Source organism: Penicillium chermesinum (genome assembly GCF_028974085.1).
Source record: "Penicillium chermesinum strain IBT 19713 chromosome Unknown utg000005l:1.0-4115287.0:1.0-4118363.0, whole genome shotgun sequence".
Taxonomy (NCBI): domain Eukaryota; kingdom Fungi; phylum Ascomycota; class Eurotiomycetes; order Eurotiales; family Aspergillaceae; genus Penicillium; species Penicillium chermesinum.
The window spans coordinates 40,954-64,812 of NW_026695315.1; the positions used below are offsets into that span (position 1 = coordinate 40,954).

General features: G+C 52.8%; 11 protein-coding genes across 11 annotated transcripts; 6 read left to right on the forward strand and 5 right to left on the reverse strand.

Moving 5' to 3' along the window:
• Nucleotides 1-318: 318 nt before the first annotated feature.
• Nucleotides 319-2,731, reverse strand: N7468_006169 (DNA damage response protein RcaA; the record flags this gene model as incomplete). The annotated part of the gene is made up of 5 exons (XM_058475465.1): nt 319-2,170; nt 2,228-2,379; nt 2,428-2,522; nt 2,579-2,641; nt 2,695-2,731. 5 exons carry the CDS (start codon nt 2,729-2,731, stop codon nt 319-321), a joined length of 2,199 nt encoding a protein of 732 aa, XP_058328355.1.
• Nucleotides 2,732-2,908: 177 nt separating this feature from the next.
• On the forward strand, nt 2,909-4,808 carry N7468_006170 (Y-family DNA polymerase; the record flags this gene model as incomplete). The annotated part of the gene is made up of 4 exons (XM_058475466.1): nt 2,909-3,043; nt 3,097-3,230; nt 3,280-4,522; nt 4,593-4,808. 4 exons carry the CDS (start codon nt 2,909-2,911, stop codon nt 4,806-4,808), a joined length of 1,728 nt encoding a protein of 575 aa, XP_058328356.1.
• A 583-nt stretch (nt 4,809-5,391) lies between these two features.
• On the forward strand, nt 5,392-7,190 carry N7468_006171 (uncharacterized protein; the record flags this gene model as incomplete). The annotated part of the gene is made up of 2 exons (XM_058475467.1): nt 5,392-5,903; nt 5,969-7,190. The coding sequence occupies 2 exons, from the start codon at nt 5,392-5,394 to the stop codon at nt 7,188-7,190; spliced, it is 1,734 nt and encodes a 577-aa protein (XP_058328357.1).
• Nucleotides 7,191-7,500: 310 nt separating this feature from the next.
• N7468_006172 (uncharacterized protein) lies at nt 7,501-8,847 on the reverse strand (the record flags this gene model as incomplete). The annotated part of the gene is made up of 3 exons (XM_058475468.1): nt 7,501-8,493; nt 8,545-8,695; nt 8,750-8,847. 3 exons carry the CDS (start codon nt 8,845-8,847, stop codon nt 7,501-7,503), a joined length of 1,242 nt encoding a protein of 413 aa, XP_058328358.1.
• Nucleotides 8,848-9,911: 1,064 nt separating this feature from the next.
• Nucleotides 9,912-10,304, reverse strand: N7468_006173 (thioredoxin family protein; the record flags this gene model as incomplete). Its single annotated transcript, XM_058475469.1, has 2 exons — nt 9,912-10,209; nt 10,282-10,304. The coding sequence occupies 2 exons, from the start codon at nt 10,302-10,304 to the stop codon at nt 9,912-9,914; spliced, it is 321 nt and encodes a 106-aa protein (XP_058328359.1).
• Nucleotides 10,305-10,762: 458 nt separating this feature from the next.
• Nucleotides 10,763-12,501, reverse strand: N7468_006174 (histidine phosphatase family protein; the record flags this gene model as incomplete). Its single annotated transcript, XM_058475470.1, has 3 exons — nt 10,763-11,621; nt 11,676-11,805; nt 11,859-12,501. 3 exons carry the CDS (start codon nt 12,499-12,501, stop codon nt 10,763-10,765), a joined length of 1,632 nt encoding a protein of 543 aa, XP_058328360.1.
• Nucleotides 12,502-14,577: 2,076 nt separating this feature from the next.
• N7468_006175 (uncharacterized protein) lies at nt 14,578-15,391 on the forward strand (the record flags this gene model as incomplete). The annotated part of the gene is made up of 3 exons (XM_058475471.1): nt 14,578-14,825; nt 14,879-15,007; nt 15,067-15,391. 3 exons carry the CDS (start codon nt 14,578-14,580, stop codon nt 15,389-15,391), a joined length of 702 nt encoding a protein of 233 aa, XP_058328361.1.
• A 433-nt stretch (nt 15,392-15,824) lies between these two features.
• On the reverse strand, nt 15,825-17,499 carry N7468_006176 (DnaJ domain protein; the record flags this gene model as incomplete). Its single annotated transcript, XM_058475472.1, has 5 exons — nt 15,825-15,983; nt 16,039-17,066; nt 17,133-17,226; nt 17,295-17,338; nt 17,394-17,499. The coding sequence occupies 5 exons, from the start codon at nt 17,497-17,499 to the stop codon at nt 15,825-15,827; spliced, it is 1,431 nt and encodes a 476-aa protein (XP_058328362.1).
• A 416-nt stretch (nt 17,500-17,915) lies between these two features.
• Nucleotides 17,916-19,402, forward strand: erg9 (bifunctional farnesyl-diphosphate farnesyltransferase/squalene synthase; the record flags this gene model as incomplete). The annotated part of the gene is made up of 2 exons (XM_058475473.1): nt 17,916-17,983; nt 18,043-19,402. The coding sequence occupies 2 exons, from the start codon at nt 17,916-17,918 to the stop codon at nt 19,400-19,402; spliced, it is 1,428 nt and encodes a 475-aa protein (XP_058328363.1).
• A 910-nt stretch (nt 19,403-20,312) lies between these two features.
• Nucleotides 20,313-20,943, forward strand: N7468_006178 (hemerythrin domain-containing protein; the record flags this gene model as incomplete). The annotated part of the gene is made up of 2 exons (XM_058475474.1): nt 20,313-20,426; nt 20,512-20,943. 2 exons carry the CDS (start codon nt 20,313-20,315, stop codon nt 20,941-20,943), a joined length of 546 nt encoding a protein of 181 aa, XP_058328364.1.
• Nucleotides 20,944-22,413: 1,470 nt separating this feature from the next.
• Nucleotides 22,414-23,253, forward strand: N7468_006179 (A4/G1 family peptidase; the record flags this gene model as incomplete). The annotated part of the gene is made up of 1 exon (XM_058475475.1): nt 22,414-23,253. One exon carries the CDS (start codon nt 22,414-22,416, stop codon nt 23,251-23,253), a length of 840 nt encoding a protein of 279 aa, XP_058328365.1.
• Between the last annotated feature and the right edge of the window lie 606 nt (nt 23,254-23,859).

A 23,859-nucleotide genomic window follows, 5' to 3' on the forward strand; every position in this document is an offset into this window, starting at 1 on the left:
AGGGCCTTAGTGGAAACAAAATCCAATCAGAACATATTCAAGCTTTGCTTGATACATTCAGCCTACTTTTTTGTAGTTCGATCTCACCGAGAGGTGGTCAACGCAGACTCAGGCGGTGAACTTGGTAGACATCCTCAAAAGCAGTGCTTCAACGCCTCTACTCTTGGTAATTTCTAGGCAAAGCAAGACATGCTTGGTTATAAAGATCGCGTTGATGCCATAATAGCTTGATAAAAATCTGTATGGTAGGCTGGGGTATTGAAAGCACAATTCGGACGCTAAGCCATATACGAACAAGAGACTACGCAAACCTCAAATTCAACGCTTTCGTCTGAATCTGAATCGCAGCTCTTCATCGCTATCAGAATCTCGTCTACTGCGAGGGCGCTTCTGGCTTTGTGTTCGTGATGGAATTGAGGGCGCCGGGGTTGGCTCTGGGCTCGCAGATGGAGCAGCCGAAGCCACCGAACGTGATAGTGCTCGGGATGGAGCTGGATCTTCATCGGCTTCTGGCGGCTGTGTTCGTGCAGGCGGTTGTTCCTGCTCCGGTGACTTGCGATTGCTAGACCAGTAATGTTCGCCAATTCCATATCCCTTCCGGGTAACCTCTTCGAGAGGAACGATCACGCTTTGGACTCGGTGACGAGTGCGAGGCTCTCCCTTGCGACGGAAACGCTTGAAATTCTTGCGACCATTCCATCGTTCATCCCATCGATCAGATGTTGCTTCTTCGCGCACTGGCATCTCACGGAGCGGTAGATCCATCTCTTCGATAATGGCAAGATTCCTCAGGCCTTCAATATTGACATCTTGAGATCTGTTATCGGGTTCTTCGGCGTCCCGCTGCTGCTCTTCTTCTTCTCGGTGCTTGCGAGCTGCTTCCAATACGTCTAATTTAGGACGCTTTCGCTTGGGGGCTGGCTCGGGCTCCGCATGAGCAGGAGCAGTGCGTTTAGTTCTCGTTTCTTCCCGATGACGTTTCATGGCACGCGCGCCTGGCAGGAGATCCATGACCATATCTTCCTCCGTTTCAATCTTTGCCTCCACTTTTTGAGACCGGGCATGGGAAGTTCGCTGCGTAGGCTCATCCGGAGATTCTACTGGTGCTGGGTCATCGTCGTCAGAAACATGTAGGGGTACGGACTCCATATCAAATCCATCATCGAAATTTTGCATCTTTGAGACGAATTTGCGAGGGGCTTTCGGTTGGGATGGTGGAGGCTGTGACTGTGACATAGGCTCTGACGCTGGTGCTTGAGACGCTGGGGAGTTGCTAGTGCGATGAGGCCGTTGAGGCCGTTCATTTAGGGGCTCAGGTACTGGCTCAGGTTCCGGCTCGGGTTCCGGCTCTGGGTAGCGTTGGGGGCCGTTTGGAGGCTGCGTGTTTTCCTCCGGTGATGCCTCCCGGGGAAGTGGGCGGCAGAGAGGAGAGGCATCGTTCCCCAGGATAGCATCCAGGAATTCTCTTTGCTCTATCACTCGCTGATCTGTCATCAAAGCAACCTCGTTCCCTAGTTCGATCGACCAGGACTCGTGTTGACCTTTCGATCGGAACCGTACGAGCACGACTCCGCCAGGGCCCTCTCGCTCACTTCCGATCCCTTTTGAACCTGATACTTCGTTCATGAACTCCACGATTTCCGCGGCAGTAGTCGCGCCGTCCTTAATTTCGAAGTAAACCGCTTTCCCGTGGCCATTATTGATAGCTGCTTGGAGATTATCGAATTGGGATTTATCACCGAATACGAATGTATATCCCTCAAAGACGGTGATCCGTGATGGATTCGGCGCAAATGCTTCGGCCGGACGAGTCACCGGCTCGTTCCCGGCTGGGGGCAAGTATTCGATCGCTTTGGGCCATGCTGTATCGAAATCAATCTCAAGTGGTGACATCGCCTCGGCATTCTCGAAATCCGTAGGGGTCGTTGCGTAAACCAGAGCATCAATAAATGCATTACTGACGATTAGTTTTCCGTTGATCAATGCCTGAAGTCCCTTCGCTGTATTCCGTTTATTTTGTACGACATGGGTGGTTTGGTCGACTAAGTATGGAATGATCGTCTTGATATCGAGATCCTCCAGCTTGGAGCGGACTTTTGCGAGAGGGTCCTCTGCTCTCATTTCCTTTGAAGAGAACGAAAAGCTCAGAACAACAGGCTCCCATTTGATACTGCTAAGAGGTTAGGCCAGAGGCGACTTCCACGGATCTCGAGTTGGGCATGCTCACCGTAGTGGATACGCAGATTTACCCAGTTTGAGGGTGTGCTCAGTCCCGCTGAGCACTCGCGCCTCGCCTTTCACCAGCTCGCCATCTATTGTTGTTCCCAGCTTTGATTTCAAGTCTGTCACCGTCAAGTTCGTGCGGGTGTGCGTTCGGGTCTGAAATCGTCAGCAAACCATCCGATGAGTAGCATTGAGACTACATACTCCATCGCGCGGGGTCACTGGTGACACTTCGATCGTGATATGCTGTCGCGATACGGAATTGACGGACTTCGCTTTCTCGGATATTGATCGGTGAACTTGAGGGGAGGAATATCAGTGTGGGTACATCGTCATGAGTTTATCTTCGACCTACCGCCAATCGCTGGAGGGCGACCGAAGAGATACTTCCTGCCGGGCCGCAACCACACACGCCTCCCTGAGAAGAGATCAGTTATCTGGGGTTTGAAACATCACCATTGCCATGCCCACCGTCTAGGAAGTCGCCTGGTGAATCCAGAACCCACATCGAGACCGTCGAACGGGGCAATGACGGTATGAAAAGAGAGTCGGTTGTTCCACGTGGAACGAACGCGTGGGCACGTGATCAGGCGTCGCAGGCTCTGGCCATGGATGCCTGCGCTTATGGCCTTTGGCCTTCTCTCGCCAGCTGGATTTCATGACCTCTCATGGCACAGCAATTATCATGACGTCCGCCGGCGGGCCTAGTGACAAGAGACCACCAGAGTCGTCTAGTGCGGAGAAAAATGACACCTTGAAATATCAGCTCCTCGGACCCTCTTTAACCAAAGCTGGACAAGATAAGGTCGATCAGCAAAAGGTGAGTCAAAATCAGCAGCTCGACCGGGGCTTTGGCTTATGTAGTCGATGCAGGTTTCTGAAATCATTTATAATGCCTCGAAAGGCTCCAAGTTCTTCAACCATGAACAAGATCGCGATCGAAATCTCACGGTCAAAATCGAGCGCATTCGGAAGGAAAAAGCACGCCTGAGAGAAACTCGACCTGAGTCATGAACTCCGACGGGCAGATGAGTACCTGGCTGAGCTCGAGTTAAGCCGCGATCTCTCTCAGTATGTCATCCATGTGGACTGTGACGCTTTCTTCGCGGCCGTCGAAGAATTGGACCGGCCAGAGCTCAAGACCGTTCCTATGGCAGTGGGGAAAGGCGTCCTGACCACCTGCAATTACGTGGCAAGGCAATTTGGGGTGCGCAGTGGAATGGCCTCTTTTGTCGCCAAAAAGCTATGTCCTCAGCTAGTCCTCGTATCTCAAAACTACGAGAAGTACTCCGCCAAGGCTCAAGAGATCCGCGAGATCTTGGCTCAATATGACCCGCTATTTGAGAGTGCTAGTGTTGATGAGGCCTATTTGAACATAACTGCGTATTGCTCAGCAAACAACATGGACCCTGAAGAAACCGTGCAGAAAATGCGTGCCCAGATCCTAGAGAGAACCAAAATCTCCGTATCCGCCGGCATTGCGCCCAATGCAAAAATAGCCAAGATATCGTCAAATATCAACAAACCAAATGGACAATTCCGGGTACCAAATGAGCGAAAAGCGGTCATGGAATTCATGAAAGATCTCCCCGTTCGAAAGGTCAATGGAGTTGGCCGAGTGTTTGAACGAGAGCTGGATTCCATCGGTATCAAAACATGCGGGGACGTATACCCCCAGCGTGCCCTTCTCTCGAAGTTATTTGGTGAAAAGGCTTTTCAGTTCCTAGCCCAGTGCTACCTTGGGCTAGGCCGAACAAAGATCGAACCAGTGGAGACTCATGAGCGCAAGAGCGTAAGTACGGAAAGTACATTCCACGAGATTGGCGATAAAGAAGAACTTCGTGACAAACTACGATGGGCAGCCCAGGAAATGGAAAAAGACTTGTTGCGAACGCAATTCAAGGGCCGGACCCTCACGCTGAAGGTGAAACTACACACGTTTGAGGTTCTTACGCGCCAAACAGCCCCTCCACGGGCGGTCTCTTCGGCAAAGGACTTGTACGACTTCGCTGTGCCAATGTTGGCCAAGCTTGAGAAAGATATCCCAGGAATGAAACTGCGCCTTCTTGGCTTGCGGTGCTCAAATCTAGTGAGCACTAAAAAGATCAGTGTCAACTTTTTCGGCCCAGCCTCGGCGCATCAAAGACCGAGAACAGTGGAGCCACCTCCACATCAAGATCATGAAATCGGCGCGGAAGAAGCCTTTGAGGCCGCAGCCCGGCAGGAAGTGCAGGATGAAATGAATGACCTAGAGCAGCTTAGCCAGGAAACCGGCCTCCCGGGGCAAGGAGCAGAGGATGTATCTGCTGGTGGAGGCATAGATGGCCCCCCCGGTTCAATGGGATTGCCCTATCTGTGGACGACCACAGATTGCCGATGACCGGACTTTCAATGACCATGTGGACTTCTGCCTCTCGCGGCAAACCATCCGCGAAGTGGTCCAGGACACATCTGAAACCGCACTATCGAATCTCATGGCGTCCAATCCCCCCAACCCTCCCAACCTCATCCGCAAGAGGAAGAACCCTTCCCAGCCCGTCAGTTCCGAGCCCGATCCTCGGCAAAAGAGACTATTCTTCCAATGAGTCTCACTTGGCGATCTCTTTTTTCTTAACCATCGATAACTTGGGGGTTCTTACAAGATATCACACTCGATAATAATCTAGCGAATAACCCAGGGCGTTGAAATTTCAGGCACCCGCAGTCGTATGTTGCGGTTGCCGTCCAATAAAGGCGCAAGGTGGATGGATCAAGGATCCCGCATACGGGAGGTCATGCAGGTAGCTTAAGGAGGATCACCCGCGCTGATAGACGAATGATGAAGAAATGACCCAACGAGAGTTCCACATACATCAAGCGCTTCTTTTGCAAATAGCATCGCTGTAAACTCGTCCAACCAACCCCAGCTCCTCTATACAATCATCCCCTCCTGCGCGTCCCGCTATCGTTGGAATCCGATGCGGTGAAGGCCTGGGCACCGCCCTAAACCCGATTTAGGCCGTGAATGTTTTCCATCCTTACTCCCACTTTCCTCTTGTTCTAATTCAGGAGGTTGCTCTTTAAGATCTTGGAGGATTCAGGATCAGATCAGGATCAGATTCGCCTTGCTGGTATCAACATGCTGGAGCACCTGCGGTGCCTCGCATTGCCATCGTCGCCGCGTGCACTATGACCTCCGATAAACAAAACAATGGCCATCTTGCCAAACCGTTCACGCCCACGCTCAGTGCGGCCTTCCACCGCTCGAATAAGACGCCTTTAACACCGAAGCTCGCCAGCCCCAGTCCGCATCTTTCATCCGCACGCCGCGCTCCCCAGAATGACCCGCCAACCCTCTATTCCACCCCCTGTAAAGATGAGCCCCTCGCCGCCACACCCACCTTCCTCAGTGCCAACGTCACCCCTCGGTCTGGTCCTCGTAACACCAGACGGGACCTTGCGTCCTCGTCGCCGACGAATACGCCTCCTGCAGCGCCCTCCCAGGCCGCCTATCCCCAGCCTACCATCGGGCTTGGCCTCAGTGCCCCTCGTCGAACCGAACGCAGTCCCGCTCGCTCAGTGAAAGCAGACCGACCAAGGAGTTTACGAGCAAAGACATTGACGGTGGATGCAGCGCGACCAAACTCGTTCAATGATCTGGCGGCAAACTCTCCGAGATTCTTTCATGCCTCTGATACTCGGTCAACGAATTCCTCTGAAGTTAGCGGGCCCGTTCCAAACATGGAACGATTTCGTCCGCTTCAAGTTTCGTCTATGCGAACGGCGATGAAGAACAGCAATCCTCTGCCAATGAATCCAGCGTCCTCGGAACTTCAAAGCGTCGTTCAGGCGGCCTTTCTCGTCCGTCACCCGCACCGCGACCCAGCCCTTCCCCCTCGCCTCGCTTGAAATCGCCCAGGGTTTCCGACGCCGCGACTTCTTCCATCGACGATGCCCAATTTCAATTCAGCCCGAATCCAGAACAGTACCTCGACAATGCTTTACAACGCTTGGGGGCGCCTCCGAATGTCATTTCCGAACGGCCGCAGGCCCCTTATCTCGCAAAACATCGAAAATCATCCAGCGTCGACTCAAACAACCAGAACAATAATTCAAACGAGGGCCTGCGAGCCAGCCCAGTAATTATTCCCCCTAGCACCTTCCCCGAGACATCAGCGCCTGTCATGGGTGACCAGATCCCCAACCTTCGCCCGCGGGTATTCAGCAATGGTTCTTCGGTCTCCGCAGATCCGTATAACGGCATGCCCCTTAGCCCAGGAAAGTCAGAAGGCGGGGATGTCGCATTGAATAATGCGCGCACGGAGCGCAAAATCTTAGATCTTGAGATCAGTAACTCCTCGTTGCTGGCCATCAATCGGACGTTGGAACGAGAAATGCGCAAGCAAACTGCGGAGCTGCGCCGATTCAAGCGTCTGAGTCGCTCAGGTCGTCTGTCGATGGCGCCTTCGGCTCGATCATTCTCCGGCGCCGCTTTGTCGACCACGAGTGAAATGGATGAAGGCACCAGTGAGTTGTCGTCGATGCAGGATGACTTTTCTGATTTCAGTGACGAGGACTCTGCGGGCGAAGACGGGGTCCGGAGTCCGGATTCCCAGGCTGAGCACGACGCTAAGCATCGGGCTCTTGACGAAAAACGATTTATGCTTGACCTCTCCCGCCACCAGGAGCTCCTGGTTGATAGCCAAAAGATGAACCAAAGTCTCAAGCGATGCCTAGGGTGGACTGAAGAGCTCATCAGAGAAGGGCAACGGGCGCTGGAGTATAACGTCCATGTGCAAGATGTCGAGCTCGGTGGCCGCGTGCTCTCCCCCGAAGAAGTGGGTGAAATCGGGGAAAGTGGCCGCGCACTACTGAGTCCCTCCACCGAGTTCGACAACATATTCTTCTCATCATCGGGTTGGCCTGTCGACGATCCCCTCGACCCATCCACGTTCCCTCTACCTTCCTCCCCCGGTGGGACGGACTAATCTTCTAATATCACTCTTTTGTATCTGTTTGTTTCCGCCTACGCAAAATACCCCTTGCCATCCATTTCCGATATCCGGGCCCATCTGTTCTGATAATGGCTTTGTTCTTTTTCCCGGGTTTGGGTCTTTCGCATCTACCCAAATGTCTTAGCTATTCATTTGGCCCCTTATACGGGGCCGTTTATGACATTGAAATGAGTCGTGATTAGATTGATTAATAGAGCGTGTGGACATTGAGATCTATAGACCAAAGTCATTTGTCAGGCCATGACATCTCCCTGCATTCAAGTTATCAGCTACATTGACGTATTCATGGAAATGGGCATTTGCCCGTCCGTTGCCGCCGAAGACTCTCCATGATCTCCTCCAAGTCTTTCCGCCCTTTACCCTCAAAGTATTTCGGGCCCAGATCAGGCGTATAATACCCCTGGGGGTAATACTTGTCCCCCTCATCGCCCGGCAGTGGCTGTCCCAGCAACCACATCACCCACGCCGTCGGGCCCCAGCGATTCCAAGCCGTCGGCGCCACATAGAACGGCGCGCCCTCCCAGATCCGCACATGGTGCCGCCCATGGCGATTAGGTGTCTCCGTAAACACATCCAGCCGCATGCAATTCGGCCCGGGGAGCGCCAAATACCGAAGTACCAGCCTCCGCACCTGGAGCGCCGTCGCGAACAGCGCCGCCAGCACAACCGGCGGGCGCTCCATCATCATCGCGCGGCGGAGTCGCTCGTCCATGAGATGCGCCGTGAAGTGCACGCCGAGGGGCTTGAGACAGCTCGGCAGGTTGTACACGAGCACGTCGATCGTTCTGTCGGCGATCTCCTTGTTCCGCGGGTTCGGGCGCATGTGCGCCTCCTCGTACTGCCGGCTCCAGTCCCCGAGTTCCTCCAGCCAGTGGATTCCGTCGCGGAAGCCGGTCTGGCCGGATGGGAGCTTCGCGTAGCTGATGTCTAAGGCGTCGCCGAGGCTCTTCCAGTATGTGCCGACGGCGCAGCGCTCCAGCTCTGTCATCGCGCGCCACTCGTACAGCTGCACGAAGCGGATCGGCTCTGTGGCGAACAGGCTGAGCGTGTACAGCATGTCATCCTCCAGGATCTTGCCGCTGGCGCGGTAGCCTTTGTGGAGGAATTTGGTGCGGGCGATGGCGGTTTGGGCGCGTTCGGAACTGGGCTCGAAGGCCATGAACTCGCCAATGAGGGTGCCTGTGTCAGCATAGCGCTTGAATGAGGTGGCGGAGTCGGAGAATTGGGATGTGCGGAGCAGCAGGGTGGAGATGGTTGGGATGCCGTATGTCTGGCTCTGTCAGATTGGGGGAGAGGTTTTATTTCCATGGAGAATATGGGTTCTTACTCGGAAAAGGGCGAACTGGAGTGATTTGATCACGATGAAGGGGTATTCTGTCTGCATCATTGTCTTCTGGATAGCCCATGCATCGCGGTCGGTCATATGGGCCATGGACTCTCGGGTTTTGTACGGATATTCATTCTGGATTGCCTTCTGCCTGCGATATCGGACTGACTGTTGGAAGAGTATGTATGCGATGAATCCTACTAACCCGGAGACGATGCGCTCCTGCAGCGAGACCTTGGCAATGGTATTGAGAACTTCCGGGAAGAGCCCTTGCAAGCAGGAGGGAACTTGAGGCCAACGCATTGCTTTGATGGCTTTGATTTGGATATATACTTCAGTGGTAAGACGTGTTGACCAAAGTATAATGAACCATTTCACGCCTTGAGCCAGGGAAGTCTAGGGCTTTTATATATCTCTACGGCGCTGGGGCTTTTTGCGCCAGAGTAGGGCTTTCATGATCTCGGCGACCTCCCAATAATCCGCCTCTTCATTGGCGTGACTGTATGACGGACCTTGATAGACAGAAGATTGAGCGGACCGAGGAATGTCAGACCTAGAGCGGGAGGGAGGGGCAGCAGAATCATGGTATTAGGCTGGTATAGTGCCGATCAACCTTTCTTTCCAGGCGACTGATAGGCCTCGGGAGGATTCAATTTCATAGTTACCAGCTCTTCGGGGCCGCTGAATAGAGCAACGAGAGTGGCGTGAGATCCAAGAACGCCGCGATAGAACAGCCTCTGCCGAGGTTTGGCAGAATTTCCTAATGACTGGCCTGCGGCCCCGTTACACGGGGGGATAATGCCCAATTATGCTCGATCACAAGGTCAACAGGCGCGGCAATACAAATCATAGTCTGCTTGTTAGGGAATTGATGGGCGGCATAAGGGAGAAGCATACCCCCTTCTGAGGCTGAGAGGCGCGGCATCTCGGTTGAAGTCGAGCGCAAGGCCGTCGTACCACTCCGGATGCATCGCAGGCCGGGGAAACAATAGAACACTGCGGCCTGGGATGGATGGGATCGACGGACTGGAGAGGACTTGGATTATCCCCCGCGATGCTATTGGCGTTGGGGCCAGACGGGCCCGCATCACATGAAGGCGCCTCCGCATTTCCTACCGCCCATGTACCCACAAGCATATATGGTATACTTGAGAATCAGGACTTGAGGGGCTACCTATAGACTGGGCATGATAATGTCTACGATGTCCAAATTGGAATTGGTCATGGGCCTGAAGCAGGTCGGATGAAACCCGCGCATCTCAAATTAAGACCTGCGGGGGCTAAATATCGATAATCAGACCTGCCCGGTTCTTTTCGTGCCTCGTCTCTCATGGCATTCCTCAGTGAGTGTGCCTCAAGAGGACCCCTTACTCCAGCAGAAGCTTGATGCTGTCCTCGATCTTGGCCGGATCAGCCCCGACGACCTCGGTGATCTTCTCGCCCTTCTTGAACAACATGATGGTCGGCATAGCACGAACACCGAGTTCCTGTGAAACGTCCTCCACCTTGTCCACATCCACTGTATAGAATTTTGCGTCCGTGTAGCTGTTGCTGAATTGCTCGATCTTGGGCGCGATCGCTTTGCACGGGCCGCACCATTCGGCAAAGCAGTCTAAGACAACAGGGTCTTCGGAGTTGAGGATCTTCTCACGGAAGTCTGTAAAGCTGGAGATAGTCAGCATCAGGTCGAACGCTTCCTGCTTCATGCTCCATGCTTCAGAACAGTGAGCGGATTACCTGGTGATCTCGTGAACGGGCATTGTGGAAAGTGGGAGACAGAGCGGGTATGGCCAGATAAATTGGAGTTGGAAAGTTGCGATTCCAAATTGAAGAAAGAAATAGAGCTGGCTCGGAGAGACGGAGAGACGATTTTAGATCGGAAGGTCCCCAGGATGCGATGGTGGGGTGATGTGCGGGGAAGAGTGACGACATCCATCGAGGCCTGCGGACCTGATTGGCCATGGCTGGTTCCATTTGGCCAGCGACACTGGCAGTTCCTCCCCTGGCAGACACACTACAATGTGTTTGTAGAACGTGGAAGTCTCTATGGTGAGCCATACCACCATGACCGGGGTCTATTACCCGCAAGTCGCTATATATACTATCTATTAGATCGGAAAGGCAGCTAGGTTACTTCTTGATCGAGAGACCCAAAAAATGAGCGCCCTTATGGCAAGGTAGAATTTGGGATTATATAGAGTTACTTCTGATGCACGTCTTATGTGCTCTTTGTTTGGATAGGCTGGCCGTTGCCAACTTGCCCGGTAATGTTGTAGTTACCAAAGCAAGCCTCCTGGTACATGGCCTCGTCAGTGAGCTTAGGGACCGAACTCAAGAACTTCTCGAGAGGGCAGAAGCCGTTAACGGAGCCATTGCAAGCGGTCAGGCCCTCGACGGGGACGGGAGCATTGTTCAACACAAAGCGGATGTAGTCGGTGGTATTGGACTCAGCAGAGAGATCAGGGTTCTTGTAAAGCTGCTCCTGGAGGTTCGTGAAGGAGACATTCCTGGGGCAGGTCCAGATCTCAGAGAACAGACGCGCGCCGAAAGGTGTCATCTCGTTGAGATGGAACTTGCGGGGTGGGGCATGCGGAACCTTGCCAGGAAGACCGTGTGGTCCGTATTTGAAGTAGTCCAGCCCCAGCGCGGTGAGAACAGATACAATGATGTCGTCGTGCGACATATCCATGTACATGGGCTGGTGCAAGGGAAAATCCTTGGTATTGTCATCGTAGGTATAGTTGATGCTGCTGTCACTGCTCTTGATCAGGCGGGATTGGAGGCGAGCTGCCAGTTCCTGAACGTAACCAATACCCTGGGCGCGGCCGCTGGGGGCACCGAATCCGTAGTTGCCGTAGAAGTTGATGTCCAGAATGTACTCAAAGTCACGCCATTCCTGCTCCGTGAATAGCGCACAGAAGGATGAGCGACCCAGAGTCGCATACTCGTACGGGCACAGGTTCAGCATGGCGAAGATGTCAGTGGCGTTCAGCCCAAAGTCATCTGGAAGGAACTTCGCAAGGCGCTCGTTCGCAGCCTTGGTGGAAATTCCAGTGAAGATCAGCTCGTCAATGGCACTAAAGACTGGTCAGCTGTGTTCTTTGGCTCGATGGCATATTCAATACACATACGCATTCTCGCTTCCATTGGTGCAGACAGAAGTCGAGGACAAGGTGTTATTGAAGTTCTCCTCTTCAGGGATGATGACCAGGTTGTACTCCGCATACGAGCTGTTGGCACCGGTGTTTCCGAAGAACCCACCTTCATGAAATCGTTAGCGAGCTCGTCCAGACAAATGGACGGAAGCCACTTACTCAGCCACCAGCGAGCACTCTCCAGAATACGGGGATAGGAAGTGGTGCGGAAAGTAGGCTTTGGCCGAGCAGTGCCATTCGGATAGACATTGAGCGACGAATCCCACGCAGCTTCATTACGGCCAGCCCGGTAAAGTAACCGGCCATACTGACTCCAGAACAGAGCACCTGACGATGCCTCGGTCGCGGCGCCCGTTGGGAGCAACGTCTCGTAGCCGAGCAGGTACTCCCAATGGTTGAGGAACTCCAGAGGCCCCGAGCCAACCTTGGTATCCGGGTGCTCCTTGGCGTAAGTTGCAACCTTTTCTGCAAACCGGGCCAGGTTAAGTCCGTCATCATCGTACGCGGTGGGGTATCGTTGAGCATGGCGGTGCAGGACATGTACCTGCGACAGCTCGCATTCCACGGGGAACCCTTTCGGTAGATCGAACCCGGGAGAGTCTGCATAAGGACTGAGGTTTCCCCAGCTCTTGGTCATGTCAAACCCGGATGGATAAGAGGTCCCCGTGGGCCCAGCAGCCGCGGAGCTGGCACTGGCACTGGCACTGGCACTCGCACTCGAGCTGGCGCCTGGGAGGGCGTGCACAGCAGAGCTGCCAGCAAGAGCGAGAATCGCGATCGTGCAGGGATTCGTGACCGTCATGACTGCAGGAATTGCAAAGGCAGTTTTCTCAAAATCCCGGGGAAGGCCGTTACTAAATAGCGCAGCCACAGGGGCTAAAACCTGCCATGCCCTATGATATAAAGGGCTTAGATCTACGACTCTCCTCCTTAATTGGGAGACCTGGAGCCTCCGGTCTCCATTTTTCCGCACTGTGCGATTAGACGTCATGTACTGCAACGCCGGGGGCCGGAGACAAGCCCGGTAGGCAATCAATCGAAGCGGGGAATCCTCGGCATTCTCCGTTCGAGGTCTGATAAGCCAAAAGGCTCGCCATTTTCAATTGCAAGCAAGGATCCAAAGGGGGTGCACGACGGACTTTAGCGTGTTCAGGTCAAGTTCGAGTTCGGTGAAGGTGAACCCAGACTCAAGCTTTTCTATTTAAGGTCGGCACAGGGAGCCTCTTGACGCCACCTCCCCGCAGAACTCGAATCTCGGTAGGCGATCGTAAGGCTTGTTGAGTGTCGCGTGAGCGATCGACAGGAGCACAGCTGGAGATTACGGTGAGACATCTCCGAGGCTCCACCGGAACAGGATTCGCTGGAACATCAAGCCACGGCGCTATCATATCTTAGCTCAATTCTACCCTTGGAGACCATACGGAGTACAATTCGGGGTTTCCTTCCGCCGGTCCATATCCAGCATGCTGACTGTCGATCGATCGTATACGAATTTCTACCCTAAAGCGGAAACTGTTTGTCGATCACGGATGTGCCCAGTCCACCTGGCCTCGGGCATGCAAACATTCGTACTGGGAAATACGAACCACTTAACCGCCCGCATCGCCAGGTGGGAATTAACGGTCATCTCAGCCGAGAGCGCGATTGGATGGGAGTCTTTATATCACACCCTCCGTGATGGTATACTGCGCTCTCTACTCCGTACTCCGTACTGGATCACGTTCTCCTGCCCGCTATCTGGCCCGCTATCTTAGTAGCCAAAGCAACCCAAGGACCCGCCGGTATTCCACCTGGGCCGTTTGGTGCTTTGTGGACTCCGGGTGGCTCACCCAGGGGCCCTCTTGGGTTTATGACACACTAATCCGTGTATCCACTCGGTCACGGTCCCTTCACATGATATCTGTATTTGACCTGAATATATTCTGATGCGTATATGCCACTGGTCATAGCATGGGTTCAAGTTGCTTATGCTGCTTGGGCTAAGCTAGAATAGGCCTATACACCCGGATGCCTGGACAGCCCGAGGTTACTACTTCCTTTAACCTAGCCCCACGGCTTGCCACCGGTAGTATACGTATCGGGAACCACCAAGCTGGAGCTTGAACTTAGGGCTGTAAGGCTGAATTCGAGTTCCACCGAGAGTATGGCCTTTTTCAAACTATGCCTCGCATCGCCGTGTCGGATGGACCGCGACAGAGCTACTCTGAATAGTACTAATACGGCTAGAGTTCTCCATTCTCTGCAGATACTTGTGAATTCCCCGAGCCGCTGCTGTAGGTTTCAGCTCCAAAACTGCGCTGGCGATCGCCCACGGGCGCTATATACACAGCTTACAGCCCCGAGAACCCCTCTCCGCCAAGCTCTGCCAGCGCAAAAGAGAGGCTCGTAATCCTCACTAAACCCAAAACTACTAAAGCTGGAGCGGCCGGAAAAAGCTTCCAGTTGGGCAGAGGCTGCCCTCTCCCTAATTTCTGCGGGCTCGGAACAGCTTTCGCCTACCTGGTCCCGATCGGGCCAAGGCGAACGCCATCGCGCCGCTGATTCTCGTATACAGCTATCCCCCATTGGAGTCCTCTCGAGGGCCCTTCTTTCGTGGCGTCCGCTTTCCGGGCCTGCGGAAAATGACTCCAATAAGACTGCAGATATTGACTCCAAACAACTCCAATCTCCAAGGACGCAGCGAGCCGCCCTCTCCTGGCCATGTATCAGCCGCACGTGGAGCAGGAGAAATAAAGAGCAAGGGACTGCCCCCTGCATGCTATATTAATTCGACTGAGCTTTTCAGCACTCGTCGCCTTAATAGGTAGGCAGTGCGCCCTTTTTCTCCGTTCAGACGACCTCCAGGCTTAATTTTTTTAATCTGTGCAAAACCGCCGCCATGCTGCCGCTCCATATTGCCCTTTACTCTCTCTTGGCCACAGCCCTAGCCTTCGCTATCATCGAGCTTGGTCTCACAGCTTATGTTACCAGTGCCATATCTGATTACTCGAGAGAAGAGCTTTTCAGACGATATTGGGACTATAGCTACAGTTATTGGCACGTCAGCACGCCTTCGATCCTCATTTTCTTGCTCTTTACTTCATGCTGGACTATCCTTGCCAGTGCTGGCGCTCTGGCTGCCCATGGGTATTCGGTCGGAGGGGCGTGAGCTCCAAGCTCAACAAGATCCTGAGTGTCAGTCTGGCTGCGGTCTACTTTGTCACGATGGTTTTCTGGCTGGCCGCCTTTGCCGATTTTGTTTCCTACTTCGATGGGAACTTTTTCAGCGACTACCTGAGCGCCATTGTTGCCTTCGCGGTACTTGATTGGTGAGGAACCCCTTCTGCAAATTTACAGCGTGCAGGTTGACTAACGTCCTGGAATCAAGGCTCCTCTTCCTCGCACTCTTCATTGTCACCATCCTGGCGCTTTGTGGTGTCCTCGTATCGGACTGGCCTGGTTATCACTCTTTCCGTGGCGCGCACACGCAGAAAGAGAAGTCAGCCCCAGCAGATGCTTCAGCTGCTCCCCATGATGTGCCGATGAGTACGAACCCTGTTGCTCCGTCAGAGTTGTCTTCTCGTGATACTGAGGCTTTGCATGACCAGCCGCACACGAGGGCGTTTAGCCCCTCGTCGCGTTCCGCAGTCACCAGCGCTGAGTTGAGTGGCGATGTTAGCCCTGACCACCACAACTCGACAACCCATGCGTGATGTGATCCTGTCTTGGCCACCAGGTGTATAGTTTGGAGACGGAGGACTATTTAATGAGAACTTGAAGTGACCGGAACTTGGATGAATGCTCTATGTTCAGTTGAAATTCTACACGTAATAATTCTATGCTGCCCGCGTTCTTGCATTCTTGACAGAGTGGTTTCATTCCATGTCTATTAAAAGCGTCGTATGAGACGAACAGTTTCGATGAAACGCAACACGCAACCCGATATATCAGCCAATCTATGACTAGAAATGTGCCAGTGTGCTTAAACTGGGCAACGTACAACAGAAGAGGGGCGAAGCAGGTTAAGCAATCAAAACCATAGGCTAATAAAACAAAGTATATGTCCACAACGAAAGGGCGAAGGAAAAAAAAAGAGGGGCTAAGGAGACAGCGCGAGCAAGGGAATTGAGGACTGGAAAGGCAGAATCATGCAGCCGCCTCTGCAGGGGCAGGCTCGGGCGATTCATGGCCATGCTTCTTCTCCTTCTTCTTCTTTTTCTCCTCCTTGCCTTTCTTGGTCATGGCTTCCGCCATGAGCTGTTCAAACGCCATGTAGTCACCCTCTTCTTCGGGATCGCGCTCGGCCTGCACAGAGTGGTTAATGATACGTTGCAACTCGATCGGACGCAGCAATTCTTACCTTTGCGTAGATGTTACCGGCAATTACCAAGGCGTGAGCACGCTCCACGCGCTTCTCCAGACGAATTCGCTTGTCGCCCAAGATTTGATCGCACACCTCACGAAGGACACTCTGGATCTCGAACTTGCTGCCACGCCAGGCGGCAGCGAGGATCTTGCCGGTGACTCTCTTCTCGTACTCGGCTTTCTTCTCATCAGTCCAGTCCTCGCCTCCACGCTCCTCCAACTTGGCCATCTCTTCCATGGTCATCTGAGCATCAATCGCGGTTGAGATCGTGTTCCAGGTTTCTTTCGCCAGAGTGCCCTTGTCCTTCAAACGGGAGAAGAACCCGGAGATACCAAGGAACTTTTGGGACTTGAGGAAAGAAGTTCCCTTTTGAACGTAGGTAGCACCAACGGCATGCAAGATCTCCAGACCGAATGACTCCATTTTCAAGTTCTCGACCTCCAGGCGGATCTTCTCCTCGAAAGCGCGCGTGACATCGGCACTCTTGTCGGTCTCGGTCCAGACGCTCAGACGGTCAACCAGCTTATTTGCCAAGGTGTTGACTCGTTCTTCGCGGGCCTTTCTCCGCTCCTCCTCGAAGGCCGCAAGGCGTTCTTGCTGCTCCTTGGAGAGACCCTTCTTCTTTTCCTTCTTGCGAAGCTCTTTCTCCTCCTGTGACAGACCCGCGGCATCCATGCGAGCCTCTTCCTCAGATCGGTCCATCAGCATCTGCTGTCCGATCCTCGGCCGGGGCGTGCTGGCGCCGGAGGTCTGAGGGGACTTCTCATGGGCACCAGCTGCCTCGGCGCCCGGAGCTGGCGGGTGAGCTGCGGATGTGCCGGTAGCATCAGCTCTACCAGCCTTCACTTCTTCATCGTGGATGTTGAGCTTTTCTTCGGCTGCCGCTGCAAGCTCTTCCTCCTCCATCTGTTCTGTGGTGATATCCATTGTTGCGGTCAGGTCTTTCATGAGAGAAATTTCGCCGATAAGGTCCACAAATGCCTCGCCACCGAAAATCATGCTGAAGAACTCGGAGGGATCCTCTGTATTCCTTCAAGTTAGCTTGTCGGGTCATCTCCAGTATCAGCGTTCGCCGCGCGCAAACATACCGAAGCCACCACCAGGCACGGATTCCTCCTTTCCGAATTTATCATAGCGCTTTCGAAGTTCTTCATTGCTGAGAACTTGGTAGGCTTCACCGATCTGGGTTTGAGGGAAGATATTAGCCGGGGATGCGACGGGGAGTTCTGGCTGCGGAGTTTCCAGCGTACCGCTTGGAACCGTTCATGCGCGGTCTCATCGCCGGGGTTCTTGTCTGCCAGGATTTGTTAATCGAGTCCATAATCGGAGGTCTGGAGGTCAAAAGCTACCTGGATGGGTGGTGATAGCGAGTTTGCGATAGGCTTTCTTGATCTCAAGCTCGGTAGCCGTGGGCGGAACACCCAAGGCATCATAATAAGCGGTGTCAGCGACCATAGTGGGGGGGATTACTGCACGAGGCAGAGTTAAAATGGTGAGATGGTGGTCAGATGTCAAGGATGCAGCAAAGATATAAACCCAGCTGAGACGAGCGCGGGAGTGGAGAAGCCCAAGATCGGCGATCAGACAGAAAACGAAGCCGTCACTGAGCACTGGGTAGCTTCTCGCTAACGCGACGTTCCTCCCCCGCCAAAAAATAAATGTATCACGTGAGGATCCCCTTTTCGATCCGGAATTTTTCTTTTTCCCCTTCGAGGTCGAAAACCCTTTGTTCTTCCCGCTCTTCCTCCCCTTTTTCCTCCCCAGCTTTCTCTTTTGTTTTCCTTTTCTTCTCTGTACACCCTTTTAATATCCCTCGGTTGCATTCGTCTTTCTTCTCGGACTTGACACGATTCGTGTCAATTGCTTCCATTATGGGTCTCATTGGGAATCTGGTCTATTACCCATTCCACCCGTTCGAGCTGCGCGCTATTATCCAATGGTTGGTCGTCCTGGTCTTTAGTCCTGTGGTATTGGATCGCTAACATGGTCATTACTCAGGAAAGTCTGGCACAACCCTCCTCACGAGAGAAATGAGGCAGAGGACACCGAGAACCAGAAGCTCTGCTTCAAGCTTCTGGACATGACTAGCCGTAGCTTTGCTGCTGTCATCAAGGAGCTCCACCCAGAGATGCTGATGCCTGTGTGCATATTCTATCTCGTCCTCCGTGGGCTGGACACCATTGAGGATGATACCTCGATCCCGCTGAAGACCAAGGAGCCACTCTTGCGGTCATTCAAGGACTTCCTCACTCAAGATGGCTGGACCTTCGATGGAAATCGTCCTGAGGAAAAAGACCGGGAACTGCTGGTTCGGTTCGACTGCGTCATTAAGGAGTTCAAGGCCATGAAGCCTGCCTACCAAGCCATCGTGAAGGACATCACCGACAAGATGGGTAACGGTATGGCGGACTACGTGGTCAAGGCTGAGAACGATGGGATCAGCGTGACGACCGTTGAAGAATACGATCTTTACTGCTACTATGTTGCTGGATTGGTGGGCGAGGGTCTTACCCGCCTCTTTGTTGAGGCTGGGTTTGGAAACCCTGCTCTGCTTAAACGCCCCAACCTCCATAAGTCCATGGGCCTCTTCCTCCAAAAGACGAATATCATCCGAGACATCCGAGAGGACTTTGATGACAACCGTCGGTTCTGGCCCAAGGAGATCTGGTCCAAGTACGTGGACAACTTTGAGGATCTCTTCAAGCCCGAGAACAAGGAACTGGCGCTCAACTGTAACTCCCACATGGTTCTCAATGCTTTGGAACACATGGAGGAGTGTCTTTTCTATCTTGCTGGCCTGCGCGAGCAAAGTGTGTTCAACTTCTGTGCCATTCCCCAGTCAATGGCCATTGCCACGATGAATTTGTGCTTCCGTAATTACGACATGTTCCAGCGCAATATCAAGATTACCAAGGGCGAAGCCTGTGGTTTGATGGTCCAGTCCACACAGAATCTGTCTGTCTTCTGCGACACTGTCCGTCGCATCACTCGCGAAATTCACCAAAAGAACACCCCCAAGGACCCCAACTTTCTGAAGATCAGCATCGTCTGTGGCAAGATTGAGAAGTTCATCGAGACCATCTTTCCGTCGCAGAAGGCCGAGGATGCTCAGCGCCAGGTCAAGGGCGAGCAGACTCTAGCTGAGGCCAAGAAGCGCGAGGAAGACGCCGAGAACAGGAACGATATGTGCATCATGATGCTCATCATGTTTGGCATTGTCTTCTTTGTGGCCCTGATCATGATGGGCACCGCCTGGTTCCTGGGTGCCCGTTTCGACTTGGCCTTTAAGGAGATCACGTCTGGCAACTTTAGACCTTCCGAGGCCAACAAGCTCCTCGCCCGCAACGGCGAACTGTGATCCTGCTCTCTTCTTCTCATGCACGGCGTTACGACACTAACTTTTTTAATACTCGATTCCCCCCCATACCGGCTTTGGCTTGTTTTATTATATCCGCCACCGTCACGCCACCGGTATTACGAAGTGTACAGATAATAATCCAGCATCTCATCCATTTCCCTCCCCCTTTCCCAGTAAAAGCTGACTCTGGTCCCTTTGGGGTGCCTTAGCATATCAACCTGTATGGTTAGCACGGATGTCAAATTGCGATCCGGCCCTTTCATGGCCGTGGTTGTGCCGAAGAAGTGCTTATATCGAGCGGAGAGTTTTCTCTATGGCCAGTGAGTACTAGATGTGTGCCCAACGGTGCAAACCGAGGTGGCATACATCCATTGAAGATCTGGGACATATCTGGCGTAATTAGATTAGATAGTAGGCTGCGTAGGCAACTATGAGAATCAATTTCAGATCATCTTGGGCTAAACTTGCGTTCAGATGGAGGAACTACTTGGTAATACGAGCTGTAGGCTGCTACTCACGTTGTATTGGGACAAGTTATAGTGTCGAGCCCCGCCATTCCAGGCCAGCAGTTTAAGATTCCCAGCTGGAAATCGGGCATAGATACGGAAAGCAACTGCCGTGTTCTGACCTTTCTACGCCACCCGCGAGTCGCAGCTGGCGGTTTTACTCAGCCTTGACTCAGCAGGAGTGGGCCCCCGTGGACAATTCCCTCGAATCGTAGACCTTTTTATTCAATCGTCAATGGCATCCTGTTCATTTGTCGCTCTTCGGGCTCAGATATATTTGCTCTATCAATATTCCGCGAGAAAGAGCCATCTTGGATATGCAAATTCGCAGCATTGTATCTCAAGTCTCTCGATTCGCAACTGTTCGACCTTTATCGACCACCGCCTCCAAGGTTTCGTCAAATATGGCCGCCGTCCAAAATGATTCTACCTCTTCAGACGCCTCTGAGACTTTGCCCAAATTATCACCGGCTGAATTCAAAGTATACAACCGGATGGCAGAGCAAATGGATGCATTTGTAAGACGCAAGACCCATCCGTGAGAATGGCTTGATTACCATCGTGTTTGATGTAAGGTTGAACATGAAAGCTAACTGCAGCAAGCATAACCACTTTCGCATGACATGGAACCAACTCTGGGATGCGTGTGACCCTTCGTCAAAACACTCAAAAGGGCTCTCTGGGCGCCAAATGATCATGACGGGATTGCAGTTTTGCTCCCAGCTTGGCTTCCACCATTCAATCGAGGAGCAGCACATCTTCCCCGTTCTCGCGAAGAAAATGCCAGAGTTTAAGAAAGAGTTGGAGTTACTCACTCAACACAAGAAAATCCATGCCGGCTCCGATAAGCTTGAGGCGTATCTCGAGAAGTGTCGTTCTGGAGAAGAAGATCTGCGGCGTGAGGAGGTTAGACGGTTGATGGAAAGCTTTGGGGCGGTGCTATGGCAGCATTTGGCAGAGGAAGTCCATGCATTAAGGGCTGACAATATGCGCAAGTACTGGACGCCGGAAGAGATGAAGCGTCTCCCGATGTAATGGTCTTTTTTCAGTCCCAATTGGGCACTTTCCGGACCGACTACTGGTATATCACGAAGAAGAGGCTTGGAGCGGATACTAGGAGTCATTTCAAGTCAAGACATAGATTTAATGAAATTTACGCTGTATATAGCTCGTTTTATTTGCCGGATTGTGCTAGCAAGAGGTTCTGTCATGGGCTGAACTGCGATAGTGAGCACGGCCTATAAGCATCACCGCCTCACTAGTGGTTTGGTCCAGACCAACGGCATTCTTGACATGTCGCTATACGACACGATCATTACGCATGGCAGAAAGCCTCCCTCTAATACTGCATGCCATCAAATAAATAGTACGGTCTAGATCATGAAGCGACCGGATCGCTTTCAGGGACTCACGAAACAGATCCCGCTCATCACCGGAGCCGTAGCAACCTTTGAAATAATTCCTAGCCAGGCAATCGTGCAAGCGACCGTTTCCAAAACGAAGAATTGATCTACACAAATAACTGCTTTCGGAAATTGTCAATGCGCCTTGTGTGTTCGTGGATTGGCTGATGTGGCTCTGGAATGCGGCGGCATTCCATACAAAATATGCAGCCCGATTTGGCTCTACCGCGACGGTCACGTCCTTGACTTCGTAATCACGCTATTATTCACGCATGATCTTGGCAAATGACAAGGATGGCGAATCTGTCGTGCGTGTGGTCAACCTAGGATTTATCCGATCTATGGTCTTCGGCCATCTGTCCAAGTTACTACCCCGGCTCATTGATGTATCCAGGCGTTGTTGACGGTGAGACTCCAGACGGAAGGGTGAGATTCCAAAGATAGCAATTTGTAAATAAAGCCTATAAATAGAGCATGAGTTAAAGGCAGCCCTGGGGCATAGATCTTGTGGGTCCGTATCACCCTTTGGGCGTTGGGCCTTCTGGAGGCGCCACTGGACCGCGTGGAAAGATCGGCATTCGATGTCGATCCTCGGCTGATGCGTCGAAGATCTGGTATCAGATGCCTCTGTTTTCGAGAAAGCTCTTAGCCATCCCGGCTCCTTTCCCCGCTTTTTCCTTGGTTTGCTTCCCTGATTAGATTGATCCGGTGAAAACAGTGGGGCACAGAGGCTGAAGGCTCATCTCTGAACGATGATGATCGGCACGATCTTTGACCATAATCGCCCTGAATTTGGTATCTCTACTCTGTACCACATGAGCACTCGTCCTTCCGTCTTTGACTGTTCGTGTGAACAAGGATCCTCCTAATCCACTCTGGGTGGGGTACTCGGGGTCCTGGCTCTTGGGGCCCCATAATGGAGAAACTGCAACACCTCTATCTTCCCCATGCGGCCTGTCACCGGATGCAAACTTGGAGATGTCAAGGTATAAAGGTCTCTCGAGGGACGTTCCACTGTGAGTGATTTGGAAGAATCTCGCCCCATTCCTGTTCTCTCCTGCGCATATTGCTTCCCCGGGAACCGGCTCTCTCGCCGTCCAAGATGAAGTTCACTACTGCCATCACAACTGCCATCCTAGCAACTGGTGCCTTTGCAGCACCAAGACCAGGCCTTGTTGAGCGATTGCAGTCCCGCGGCGTCCTTTCCCGCCAGTCTGCCCCGGCTGACAAGGCCGGCGCTGACCATCCCCTCGAGGAAAAGGGCGTCCTCGAGAAGGGCGGCCATGACGGTGCCCAAGTCCAGTACAGTAACAACTGGGCCGGTATTGTGCGGGAGAACCCTCCTGCCAGCGCCACTTATACCGCCGTCTCGGCCACATTCACGGTCCCCAACCCCACTGCCACCGACAACTCGGGCAACATGCAAGCTGCCTCAGCATGGGTGGGTATCGACGGTGACACCTATACCAATGCCATCTTGCAGACCGGCGTGGACTGCTACATCCAGGATGGTCAAAAGTCATATGATGCCTGGTATGAGTGGTTCCCCAACAGTGCGCAGAACTTTGACCTCGATCTCACTGCTGGGGATGTGATCGTTGCCACGGTCCAGTCGAGTTCTCCCAGCGAGGGCGTTGCCATGATTGAAAACAAGTCTACCGGTCAAAAGGTGACCAAGTCTCTTTCTGCACCTTCTTCTACTGCCACCCTGGGTGGCCAGAATGCGGAGTGGATTGTGGAGGACTTCAACTCGGGAAATGCCATGGTGCCTCTGGTCAACTTCGGCAAGGTCACCTTCACGGGCGCCCAGGCTGAGGCTGACGGCGAGGACTACGGCGTCCAGAGCAGTGCTCAGGTTCTGGACATTCAACAGAACGGCAAGATCCTGGCTAAGACCACCGTCTTGAGCGACACTGAGTTCTCTGTTGCTTACAGCGGGTAAGCCACTTCTCGAGCATTGAAGATGTAAATAATCACGGCACTTTTTCGGCGACGGTGCCTTCCAGGTCTGTATATGGGAGGTCCTAATTCACGTACTCTTGGATACGTATGCCGGAGGTCGAGACCAACTCGACGTTGGATGGGATACGTAGGTTGCTTGTGGTTTCGAAACACTCCTAATAACTTGAACCAATTCGTCTTTTCTGCCAATGAACCTTCCATGCGCCAATTTTTAGTTTCCCAATGACAGCATGGAATTTCTTTCCGGTGTCAAATTCCTATTTCAACTGCCGAGAGAGCTCATACCTGCTCGTGTATGTAATTTGCGCGTAGGTGTTACCGAACCCAGTCAATAGGAGATTGATAGATGATAAAGCCTCCTCCCATCTACGCAGTCTGTAATTTTTTTTCCAGATTGATATGCGAGATCTGCGCATGTCAATAGTGATGCCGTTATCAGTCGGAGACCATCCAAACATTTTATGCCCTCCGGCACAAATGGTGAATGGGAGGGAGGTTTTTACCAAGGCTGTGACAAGGTCAGCTACATCTTGTGCAGAGCGGGGTCGGACGATCATGGCGGGGCTCTCGATCATGTTGAGGAAGA